This window comes from Aspergillus wentii, assembly GCF_001890725.1.
Source record: "Aspergillus wentii DTO 134E9 unplaced genomic scaffold ASPWEscaffold_3, whole genome shotgun sequence".
In the NCBI taxonomy this organism is placed as follows: Eukaryota; Fungi; Ascomycota; class Eurotiomycetes; order Eurotiales; family Aspergillaceae; genus Aspergillus; species Aspergillus wentii.
The window spans coordinates 606,902-618,493 of record NW_024467834.1 but is presented as its reverse complement, the minus strand read 5'-3'; the positions used below and the strand labels follow the sequence as shown (position 1 = coordinate 618,493).

The following is an 11,592-nucleotide window of genomic DNA, read 5'->3' as shown; positions in this document are numbered from 1 at the left end:
AGGGGAAAGCGGGGGTTAGCATATAGCATAACCAAGCCAAAAACGCTCTTAACTATTTAAAATTGATATATCAGCACATGTAAGGTCTACTAAACTGTCAATACAAAAATTATATGTGTCTTGCGAATTAAAATCAAGTGAGACTTGTGGTGCATTACATACAGTAGTAGCATGTGGAGCAATGTGGAGCCGACATGCAAAAGCTAATATAGCAATATCAGAGTTTTTCACGCTCGCTGTTACAACAAGAGCAGCCGGGCTAGCTCAATCGGTAGAGCGTGAGACTCTTAATCTCAAGGCTGCGGGTTCGACCCCCGCGTTCGGCTTTCCTTTTTGCATTTTTTGCTGCTGCATGTTGTTTTTTTTTTTTTTTTTGACCAGGACATTTGCTCTGCTTTCCTTCCCCATGTGGATCAGCGTCGGCGTGGCTCTATGCATAGCGAGGCAGGTGAGTAGCAAGCAGTACGCCTGTCGCAGAAGACCTTGAATTAAAAACCCATATATATAGGAAATGGCCAAAAGAAAGCCGGTTCACGGAATCAATGTATTGCACAAAACGCCTGGTGCTATGCGAGTATCATCAAGAAAACAACAATGCCACGCCAGGCACCGAGAGCCCCCGAACTAAGCCATGTATCACGACAGGCAGGACCTTCATTAGGCCCTAATGTATCGTAAACACTGCGTCAACAGGCCTCAGAGCCTACTGCCCCCTCGTACAATAAACGGGGTCTAGACAGCAAAAATATGATCAAGGGGCGTATTATACCACAGACCACGGAAAGCAACCACCCCTAGGTGTGCGTCGGTTGACCACTCGTGTAAACGCCCTCAAAATCCAACCCATCCAGCATGCCATTGACACGGTCTATCTCACGACTGAGATCCTCAACGTTCATTGCAAGACTGCTCACTTCGTCGAACTTACGGCGACGATTTGCGTCAGCAATCATTTCGGAAACAAAAAACTTTTGTTCCTCCAGCACAATGAGTCGTTCTCGAAGAGACTTCTCCTCTGCTTCCATCGCGGAAATGGCACTGCTATTATCACTTGCTAGACTGGCGTTGCTTCCGCTAGCAGCAGTTCTTCCATACTTTATAGATGCAAGGGCGGATTCCTGTGGTCGTAGACCACTTGGTGGGCTGTTTATATGAGGGGTATTGGGGTTAGGGGAGCTAGTGCCACTGGGAAGCCGTCCGTTGGCTGTTGCTTGCCTGAGAATCTTAGGCAGAGATTTCAAAGGAAGCATATGTAGATGGAGGAAATTGGTGGCCTGTTGGTAGATCGCCTTCTGAAGGAGCTGTTGCGTCAGAGAATTTGTTGGGAGGTCACGAATGCGCCTTGCAGCGACATCGTATTGGGCAAAGGAATCTGTAAGTCGCTTGCGGACCTTTGATGCTTCGGCTATTTGAGCACCTGATGGCGGTCGTCTTGTGTCTCTATTATGGCTCGCCGTCAGAATAATGTCCAAATGAAGAAAAACGTGAGTTCAAAGCTTACTGCAGAGCTGTCAATAGCTTCTGAAACTTAGGCATCAGGAGCCGGATGCCCCTTTCGAATTGCGTCAAGTTCTCATATGCTTTCAGGTCCGGAGGTTTTCGCATGAGATCTGCTTCCAAATCTCGTCGATCAAACAACGTTGCTCTGCACTCTTTACACAGCCTGACATCGATGTTAATTACACCGGTACTGGCAGACTTCTCTGCAGGCGCCCTTGATACTATGCGAGGTTAGTGTAAGTTCCATAGAAATAATAGGTAAATTGCATACAGGGCGCAATGCTCAAGGGAACTTCGCTAGAGCATGCCGTCACTTGATCACCGCATACAACTCGCCCGCAAGTTCTGCAATGATGTCTTCGAAAAGTGTAGCCAGTAAAGTCTTGCTGGCAAAATGGACATCTAGAAACAGTGGAGTCATCTTGCCAGCTGACGATTGTTTGTTCAAGGGACTTTCGCTGATCACTTTGCCATGGAATTGACCATAATTTGCTGCCACCCGACTGGATTTGCTCCAGGGGCAAGTTAGCCAACAGTTGGGTAAGCCGTGTCAAACGCTTCTCCAACCGAGAAACCTCTAATGTAGCTTTATCAACCATTGGCTTCCTCACAGCCTTGAAATCATCGAATCGATTTCTTATTAGACCTGATACTCAATTAGCTTCCCCCATACCAATTGAATAGTAGGGAATATCTACCATTGTGGTCATTATATCCCTCCCGTGATTTATAACAAGTCTCGCAGACCCTGAACCACATGCCTCTTACGGGTTCATGTTGCGCAGATCGAGACAATTTCATCTGATACATTGTATGCTCCTCACAGAATAACTTCCCGCATTTCCGACAGTTAACGCAGCCATTGGTGGCGTTAAGTCGTTGTCCACAAGATGGCTCCAAACAAGTATCGTACATGCCCCGAATTTGCCAGTGATCCTTTGTTATCACATCTTCAGGGTCCACCGGTCTCGGGGCGTCGATGGCAGGTGTTGGGGCTCCTGCAGAGGATCGACTACTACTGGCGGTGACTGCGGGGGGCTGGAGATTTTCGTTCGACTCGAAAACGTCGAGTCCTTTCAGTTTCTGATTCAGGACTGCCAGGGGTTGGAAACGTTTTGCCTTATCCATCTGAACTTTGAACCAGTCCTTGACTTCATCTTGTCGATCGTCTTCTAGATTTTGATGTACGTCATCGAGATGCCTACAGATCGCATTAATTAGGTACAAGGGGAAACAAAAGCCACACGAGGTAGTACCTATTTAGTTGTAGCAGCGTCACCTGCAAGATTGTCAGCAAAAAATATCAAAGGGAAAGCGCCACCAAAAGAGGAGGCTGAAAAGGGGGGAGAAAAAAAGGAGCGGGGAGGTCCATACCATCTCCTCACTACAAATCGGACAGGCAAGCTGAGCTCCGGCAGCCGCCGGGGCTGCGGAAATAGAGGTATCGCCATTCTCGAGAGAGATGCGCGAGGTAAGGTCTTGAGTCTCTGCTGAGAACTGGGAAGCGGAAGCTTGCGAACTGAGAGAAAGGCTGCTGGCGGAGGGCGACAGAACCCTTGGCTTTGGTTGCGGAGACGGAAGTGAAGCGGCCGCTGGAGAGAGAGCGTTCGCGGTGCCCAGGACACGACCTCCACCCAGCGTCCTCCGGGACATGATTTATTTGATTATGGGAGCATGAGAAGCCAGTGTGGCCCGCGAGGAGCGGTAGTAGGAAGGTATAGAGGAATGGGGGCGATGGGAGGGAGTCGCGGCGAGAGCCTCACAGCCCAGCATGCGGCGAGCTGGAGAGGGACGAGAGAAGCAGAGGTGGAGAGGGTGGAGTTTAATCCAACGCTTGCGTTTGCCGCCTGACAACACTAAGGCAGAACGATTATTGCCTGCCTCGTCACGCTATTAAGCATCTATCATATTCAATTATTCCGGGGTTATGCTGGCATTATTTCTTGCATTGATTATTATTTCATCGACTAAATATTTACTAAAATGTTCAAGTGTACCATGTCGGGGTTGGGACCTCATCCAGCAAGAAGAATCTACCCAACTCCGACTCCTTGTAGGCTACTGGATCATGCAGAGTGTGTGTTCGAACGTCTCTCCAGAAGCGATCGAATCCATACTTCTCTGCTGTGGATCTGGCACCGGTGACTTCGAATACGCCTGCAGTCACTTCCAAAGCAGTATGCGTTGCAGTCACCTTAACGCTGGCAACCCATTCGGCCACCTCTCCACGTTGACGGGCGGTGATATCCCTCTTACTACCGTGCTCGTGGAACGCATCGGTAATCTCCTTTCCGGCCCGGTCAGCAAGGGTGTCGGCAGCGCGAAGAGAGGCAAGGAATCTTCCATAGCGAGCAAGAACATAATGTTCGTCGGTCGCACTCTGCTTGGGGTCATGGGTGAATGGCCACGGGCGTGTCTGAGTTCTGGTGTAGTGACGAGCTGTCCGGAGAGCACCGTGGGCAATGCCAATGTAGAAGTTGGCGAAGACTAGCTGGATACTGGGCAAGAGAAGAGACGCGAATGGCACCTGGAGGACTTCAGGAATTGGTGCCTTTGTCTCTGCAGACCATCCCAGCGCATCTTCCCAAGCGATAGGGACTTGATCGATCTTAACAGAGCCAGACTCGGTGAGACGCAGGCCGATGTTGTTCCAGTTGTGAGAGAAGATGATTCCTGGCTGGTTGGTTGGCACGATCGCAAAGATGTGGCCCTCGGTATCCTCGTAGACACCTTCCAGTACTGTAAGATCCGAAATCACTCCACCTGTGTTGAAGTTCTTGAAACCAGTGAAAACGAGGCCGTCTCCTGATGGTGCACGAGTGACACGGCTGTCATTGTCGCGAGGGTTTACAGCACCTAGTATATAAAAATGAGCAATTGACCTTTTGCCAGAGAGTAAAAGAAAGACTCACCTCCCACAAAGTGGTTATTTTCGATGATAAGCTTCTCAACTCGTTCCTGTTGCTCTGGTGTTCCGACGATGCGTGCAGTGGTTGACCACAGTAAGTGGTATCCCAGGAGCATACCAATGGATCTACAGATCCAACAGTGTCAGCTTATGTCTCCAGCAAGATCAACATGCAGTGATAACATACCCGTCACCAGCGGCAACTTCTCGGATGACCTTGTATCCCGTTTCCCAGTTCTGACCACCGCCACCATATTTGACATCACCCAAGACCTTGAGCAGTCCCGAGCTCTTGAGCAGGGCAATCTCAGCTCGCGGGATCTTCTGCTCCTTGCTTCTGGCTCCAGCATCCGGGGCATAGATCTCGGCTACTTTTTGAGCCCGCTCCAGCCATCCGGCGGTGGTAGTGGGTTGCCCCTCTGCCGCGAATGCGTCATGGTGAGCTTGATAAATGGCGGGGTCCGATGATGGTGGAGGGGGGTTTGGAGTGGGATGATTCTGGAGAGTAGCGATGTTTGACATGATCTCGGGTTGTTATCTTTATGTATCGTCCTGCGAGGGTTCTCTTTTTCCTTGTTCAAGAGTATACTATCGTCGCAACAGCAAGCAACCCCCGCTTTATATAGACGTTCCCAAGGCCCACGAGGGGGCCTCTAGTAACTATTGCTCCGAAACACCATGCGATGATGCCATCCCAACCCATCTACGATGTGCTTTCCCAAGACGAATTCGCAATCACGAATTGTCTCATCCCCCCATTCTCGCGCGTGCCTTTTTTTGCAACCCGCAATGGATCCCTTAACCTAGAAACAAACAATCTATTGAAAAATAAGAACTAAGTCAGTTTGCTGATCACCTGTAGTTTGAATTGGAGAACATCACTGGGGTATGGGGGAGATGATTTGCCCGATATGAGGATTGTGTGCTTCTCGCTCCGATCACGCCTTCATGACCCCTCCGTTGTTATGTAGATTCGAGATATGCTCAAATTTAGGAACGCTGGTTGCGCAACATGTTGATCGGATTGATCATGGATTTTTGATCGCATTAGCCGTCGGATTAGAGGAAGAACCGTGTTGGGTAAGGCGGGTTGGATTGAAAGAAGTCGAGATGTCGCTCTGACTTTGTAGCTCCAATCACTCGAGGCGGGTTGATGATGATCATTGAGGCGGGGCAGCTTGAAACGACATCTCTTTATCCTTGTAGCACGCTAATTATGGACAGTGAGATGTGATGTCAATTGGCTGTGGAGATGATGAATTCTGGCGATGAGAGGGAGGTTGTTGGTGATGGAAGACCTGACCTCGCCCTTCGTCCAGGTGTTGTTGAACGTTATGCATAATACGCATTTCATAAGAATCGTGACATATTTTTTCTATTCGCTAATAAACAAAATTTTTATTGCTGCTTTTTTCAATCCTTTTCCACTTTTTTTTTGCCTTTTTTATATATATATTTTTTTCATCATAACTCATATATCCACTCCATCCCATCTATACACAAGCCAAAATCAACATCCACATAAACTCCGCTCCACCATTATTACCGCTCATAGTCCCGGTGGTAGCTGGTCCCAGTGTTAGGGTTGTCGTATTCACGGTGCACACGCGTGGTGCCATCGTCGCGACGGTCAACGTCTCGGTGACGATATGTGCCGCTGGGGTTCACACGCTCGCGGTGGTGACGCTGCGAGTTATCGGTGCGGTAGTCCATGTGCTGATCGTAGGCGCCGGTGCTGGGGTCGTAAGCAGTGTTGCCATAGCCGTTGTCGTAGGTCGTGCCGTAGCCAGTGGTGCCAGCACCGGTGGTATCGTAGCCCCGGGTGGTGTCGTACCCTCTGGTGCCGTAGCCAGTGGTGCCATAGCCAGTGGTGCCATAGCCGGTTGTGCCATAGCCTGTAGAGCCGTAGCCGGTGGTGCCAGCGGTGCCATCGTAGGTGGTCCCGTAGGTGGTGCCGGTGGTACCGTAGGTCTTGTCGTCGGTGTAGTCGACCATTTTGATGGTGTTGAAGTTTTTTTTTTTTTTTTTTTTTTTTCGTTTGCTGTAAAGAAAAGTGTTTTTTGGCTTAATAGAAGAAAGGAGATCCGAATCCACTAGATAAACTGAATCTGAGGAAAAGAAGAAACCCAATTTGACCAGATAATCCCCCCCTTATATTATCTCTCGTGGCGTTGAGATGATTTCCTATTGACATCACTGAGAGGCGCTTTTTCATCGCAGAGGCAATGTATACCGACTGGCCGGAATTTGAGCCCCCAAGGGAAAAGCAGTTGCATTCGACCTTCCATTTGAGATTTCTTTTTTTCTGAAAATATTCGTTCCGGGGGATATCATTCCAGACCATTGCCTGGTAATGCGCAGGCGAAAGTGGTGGATTAAGAGCCACCACCTCGTCAATACCCATGCAATTTATGTTGCTTCGAGAGCTTTCTAATCGGTTTGAACGAGAGAAATTCTTTCCTGCTGTTTGCTGGTAGCACGTCTAGACTGTGTCTGGTTGTCTGGATTGGCCATCGTTGATGTCACTGTGTTTGCCTGAAGAGGTAATCAGTTTTTGATGTCGTGATGTTTTGATATCCTAGTTAGTAATTCCATGGTGTTCGATTGCTGTGACGATTATGGCTTGAGGAATGAATCTAGTTGTCTTGGAGTAAATCAATGGCATGGAATTCTAGTCTCTATTTACCACTCATCAATAGTATTAACTTCTAAGCAAACTTCTCATCATATAACCTACAATAGACAATCCACCCCAATTCGACCAAATGTCCGATCAGATTAAGCAGTCCTTGTCTGACTCTCCAACAACTCCTTGTTTTTACGTTCCGTTTCACGCTGGAGTTGATCCGGCCGACGCTCAGCGATGTCCTTGGGTCGGAAGTCACTGAAAAACGTCTTAAGAACGTTTTCAATGATATAGCAGCCCGCGTAGTCAAACATCATCAGCACAGTCAGAGTCACCTTGAACTCAGTGCTGAAAGGAACCAAACGGAGCTTCTCGTTCATCTCAGGAATGAATTCGGTTGCACAGGAGAAGGCAACACCAGAGGCTGCCACCAGTCCCCAGTACATGGCCTTGTTCTCCCGGATCGACTCACGGAAAGGCCGGCCTTGGTAGTTGATGGAGAAGGTTGAGATCTGCTGAATAAGCTGCAAGAGGTAGATGGCGCTGTTCAGCAGGGATGGCTCGAATTCACCCTCCAGATCAATGTCGGGTTGTCTCCTGAAGAGGGGTTAGTCAAAGGCAGGTATTTGGGAAAGAATGGACATACGGTTCAATAGAGTAGACGTAGTTGGACAAATAGATCAATGTGACAATGTGAATGGCAAACTGTCCAAGCACAGAGCCAATGATGTAGACGTTGAAAATGTTAGGCTGTGGGCGCTCCTTGGACAAACCTTCCACGGACTGAAGAGCTATTAGCGGTCATTCTCAAAATATTTGTACATATTGACTTACCTTGGCCCGCGAAATGGAAAGGAAACAAACACTCATCAGCATACCGCTGATAGTCACCTGTCCATCACCAAACTTGATACCGTCGAGATAAATGACACTCAAACTGTAGGCACTGATCAAACAGTTCAAAGCAAGGATCTTGTACATCTGGATTGTTGCAACGAGCGTACAACGTCCTTGACGAAGAATGTTGGGAATGGCAACCACATTGGCCAGCTTGCTAGTGAAAGGTGCAGCGACGGATGCATCGCCCAGCTTGATCGTTGGGGGCTCGCTTTCATCCAGCTCCTGCTCCAGCATGGACGATGTAAGCTTGTCGGCGAAGCCGGCAGCAGCTGCGGAAGCCTGCTGCTGGCGTTGTTGCTGGGGGCTCAAGTTCGAGTTGGCTTGCTGCAATGCCTGCGCACCGGGCGATGTGATAGTAGGGATTCCGTCTCCTTGTTCCTGTCCTGGTGCCGGAGGGGCGATACCCTTTCGCAGGGCCTCTCTTTCGATCGCCTTCTGGTAGTGAGGGTTGGTGGGACCGGGAGGGTAGAGGTGAGCGATCTGCGCAGGAACAGGCGGGGAGGGCTGGTTGAACCGTTGCATCATAGAAACTTGTTTCTCGTAGAGCTCCTTCATCTTAGTGTTACGGTAGTGCTCGGCAATCTTGGTCAGATCTTCCTGGGATCCGTTCAGAAGGGCAACACCAACGTGGGCTTGCTTCAGAGCTCCCACATCGTTGGTACCATCACCGCACATCAAAGTAGTGTAACCGCCATCCTTGAGACCCAGCAGGATGTCCTCCTTTTGCTTGGGGGAAACACGAGCGTACACCCAGGTATGGCGCAAAAGATCGACAAAAGCTTTCTGGCCCTTGAATTTGGCCAGGGCATAACCGGTGATACAAATGTCCTTGGTCTTCACAATTTCGGGGTCCAAGTCCTTGGTGGGGTCGACCTCACGGCTGAACTTGTCGTCAATGCTTCGCCAGACCAGCTTGGTTCCGGAGTTGTCATTTTCAGGGGCATCGAGAATCAGAACTTCCCGGTCAACAATTTCGACTTTGCGTGCGACATGAACAGCAGTGAGAGGGTTGTCACCAGTGATCATGACAACACGGTGGCTGCTCTCATTCAGCATCCGCACGGCCTTGATAGCGTCGTCCTTGAGAGGGCATTGCAAAACCAGGAAACCAGCGAAAGTAAGCTCAGACTCAATCTCATCACGGGTGTAGTTGTTGATGCGTCCTTGCGAGAGTTCAGCCTCTGCAGAAAGATGCTTGTAGGCAAGAGCGAGAACACGAGCACCATTGCGTGTGAAGTACTTGAAGGTTTCTTCGTAGTTTGGAGGAGTGTTGACCAGCATACTCCTGATGGTCTCAGGAGCACCCTTAACACCGACAAAAGTCGACTTGGTTCTCTTCGACGTCTTACGATCGTTAGTGGTGACTGTTGCAATAGTACTCTGGCGCTTCAAGGCGGAAGAAAACTGGAACCGTCTCTTGATCTGAACCGATTCGGTGACGCGAGGAGAGCCAGCAGGCGGAGCAGTTCTGTGAGTAAGAGTGTCGTTCTTGCCCAAAGTCCAGCCAAGCCACTGCAACGTCGCCTTCTCCATAGGATCACCAACGACTTCACCTTCATCCAATTTCACAAGAGCGTGAGCACTTGCGAGGACAAGAGTCGTGTCAATTCCAATACCACCAGCCTTTGCGAGCTCAGTGTAAGCGCCATCCTTTTCAACCTTTGCGCCTTTCTGTCCCAAGGCGAGTCCTGCGATACCATCAACGACTAGATCCTCACCAGTCAAAGTACCGGTCTTGTCGAAACAGGCCACATCAACACGTCCGGCGAATGGGATACGGAAAGGTTCAGTGCAGAAGATAGCGAACTTGCTCAGAGCTGCAAGACTGGTGTTGACAGCAAGACTGAGCTCCATAGGGAGTTCCGGAGGCACAACACTGGTGATAATGAGAACACAGTCGAGAAGGAGCTTGGATCTCTTGCGGTTCTGTGTGACACCCTCCTGCCACACATACCATGAGGCAGCGAGCGCAAACATCAGAAGGAACAGGATGAAAAGCAGAGCTTCGACGTTGTTGGCAGAAACACGCTCGGTGGAATAGATCATAGTGCGCACAAGACTACCCTGGCTCGTCTCGAAACCGGTCTTCACAACGATACCCAGAGCGCCATTGTCTGGTGGGGCGGTCACACCGGTCGAAGGCTCAGCACCATCAATAGTGGTGTTGGGATGGGTGATCTGCAGGACCTTGGTTCCTCCGTGCACAAATGCGTTCTTGTCCAAGCCGTCCGGTTCGATAAGGTCATCCCCGGCCCTAAGCTGGACTGAATCCTTCAGAAGCGGGGTACTCTCTCCAGAAAGCATAGCCTCGTTGACGATAGCACTGCCTTCAATCAAAAGAATATCACAAGCAACACCACCATCTTCCTTGGTTCGGTTAACTGACATCAAATCACCGGGGAGAAGCTTGTCACTAGTGATTTCCTGCCACTTCCGCTCACGGTACACCCAAACGTCGTAAGGCTTAATGTTCATTCCTCGGAACTCAGTGAGGGTCCTCTGGCGCTGCCACACAACTGTACTCTCGAAAGCAACCAGCATGAACAGCGTAAACAGCGAATAGTACCAATATTCATCCAACATCCACAAGCCGACGCAGAAGATCTGGAAAACGAAGAACGGCGCCACGGCGTGTTCCTTCCAAAGCTCAACGAACGTAGGGACGGGAATATCGAAAGTGTTGTCCCCATAGTGGTGGGTGACCCCCTCAATCTCAGCCTTCGTAGTCAAACCCTGGCTTTTCTGGAAGTATCCGACCTCGGGCTTTGGCTCTTTATCGAGAACATACGAAAGAGGCGCGAAGCACTTGCGCTCCGGGTAGAAGAGGAAACGGCGCTTCTGGAAGAGAAACGAAAGTGTCTTCTTCCCCCCCTTTGTGTCATAAACCAAAGGACAAATTTCCGCGGAACCGGCATTAGTCTCAGGAATCACCTTGATGAGCTGAGCTGAATCAAGGGATTTGGCATTGGTTGTCGTAAACAGGGTTTCGATGTTGATGTTCCATTTCGTCATTAACCAAAGAAGCGACTGGACCGTGATGATAGAGCCTGAGAACACGAACGTCCATTCTTGGCCTTGAATGTAGGTATCATAACGCTCAGGGGAAAGATAGAACGCGAAGAAGGCAGGCCAGATAACGAGAAATGGCCACACGTAGGTATGAAGCTGGGTAGCGAGAGGGTTGTGAAGCGACGAGTATTTGATCTGGGGATCATCGACGAGTTTCGCCCTATACGCATATGCACTGGTCAGCTTGGAAAAAGTCATGGCACGCGATATTGGATTCAAGGTAAAACTGACATGGTGACACTCGAATGACCACAGCCCTGGTCAAACGACAGGTAATTGAAAAGCAGAAAAAGGTTAATAAATCATAAGCAAAAATAATTAAGCCATCAAATCTCCCAAAAGCAATTAAAAACTGCAAGGAAAGAAAAGTTCATGAAAATATACCCCGAAGAAGCCACCTCAACGATATAAATTCCTTCCGGAGGTTTCGCCGCTTGGGCCTGGAGGTTGTCCGCTCACGCGATGCTGATTGGCCGCAGCCACAGCGCACCGCCACATGTCATGCTGCACTAGCCACTGTTCTATGGATGGCTGGACTTTTAGTTCCATTATATGTTATTGCAGATCGCTTTTTCTTTTGCTGTCTTGA

At 49.5% G+C, this 11,592-nt stretch overlaps 4 protein-coding genes and 1 non-coding gene across 5 annotated transcripts; 1 reads left to right on the top strand and 4 right to left on the bottom strand.

Annotated features, from left to right (window-relative positions):
* Positions 1 to 253: 253 nt before the first annotated feature.
* On the top strand, positions 254 to 326 carry ASPWEDRAFT_t109. Its single transcript has one exon. It is a non-coding gene; the product is annotated as a tRNA-Lys (tRNA).
* A 468-nt stretch (positions 327 to 794) lies between these two features.
* On the bottom strand, positions 795 to 3,153 carry ASPWEDRAFT_50000 (putative vacuolar segregation protein (Pep7); the record flags this gene model as incomplete). Its single annotated transcript, XM_040837358.1, has 6 exons — positions 795 to 1,440; positions 1,502 to 1,721; positions 1,772 to 2,146; positions 2,199 to 2,701; positions 2,757 to 2,779; positions 2,875 to 3,153. 6 exons carry the CDS (start codon positions 3,151 to 3,153, stop codon positions 795 to 797), a joined length of 2,046 nt encoding a protein of 681 aa, XP_040690205.1.
* Positions 3,154 to 3,487: 334 nt separating this feature from the next.
* On the bottom strand, positions 3,488 to 4,930 carry ASPWEDRAFT_107109 (thermophilic desulfurizing enzyme family protein; the record flags this gene model as incomplete). Its single annotated transcript, XM_040827861.1, has 3 exons — positions 3,488 to 4,356; positions 4,413 to 4,534; positions 4,596 to 4,930. The coding sequence occupies 3 exons, from the start codon at positions 4,928 to 4,930 to the stop codon at positions 3,488 to 3,490; spliced, it is 1,326 nt and encodes a 441-aa protein (XP_040690204.1).
* Positions 4,931 to 5,776: 846 nt separating this feature from the next.
* On the bottom strand, positions 5,777 to 6,443 carry ASPWEDRAFT_38124 (uncharacterized protein). Its single transcript, XM_040834830.1, has one exon. It carries the CDS (start codon positions 6,401 to 6,403, stop codon positions 5,951 to 5,953), a length of 453 nt encoding a protein of 150 aa, XP_040690203.1. The 5' UTR covers positions 6,404 to 6,443; the 3' UTR covers positions 5,777 to 5,950.
* Positions 6,444 to 6,753: 310 nt separating this feature from the next.
* On the bottom strand, positions 6,754 to 11,201 carry ASPWEDRAFT_737444 (ion-transporting P-type ATPase SPF1; the record flags this gene model as incomplete). The annotated part of the gene is made up of 3 exons (XM_040839374.1): positions 6,754 to 7,631; positions 7,681 to 7,817; positions 7,869 to 11,201. The coding sequence occupies 3 exons, from the start codon at positions 11,199 to 11,201 to the stop codon at positions 7,187 to 7,189; spliced, it is 3,915 nt and encodes a 1,304-aa protein (XP_040690202.1). The 3' UTR covers positions 6,754 to 7,186.
* Positions 11,202 to 11,592: the final 391 nt, after the last annotated feature.

Bases quoted from the DNA above. Each gene is read 5' to 3' on its own strand.
- ASPWEDRAFT_38124 (XM_040834830.1), bottom strand. From the start codon at position 6,403: ATGGTCGACTACACCGACGACAAGACCTACGGTACCACCGGCACCACC.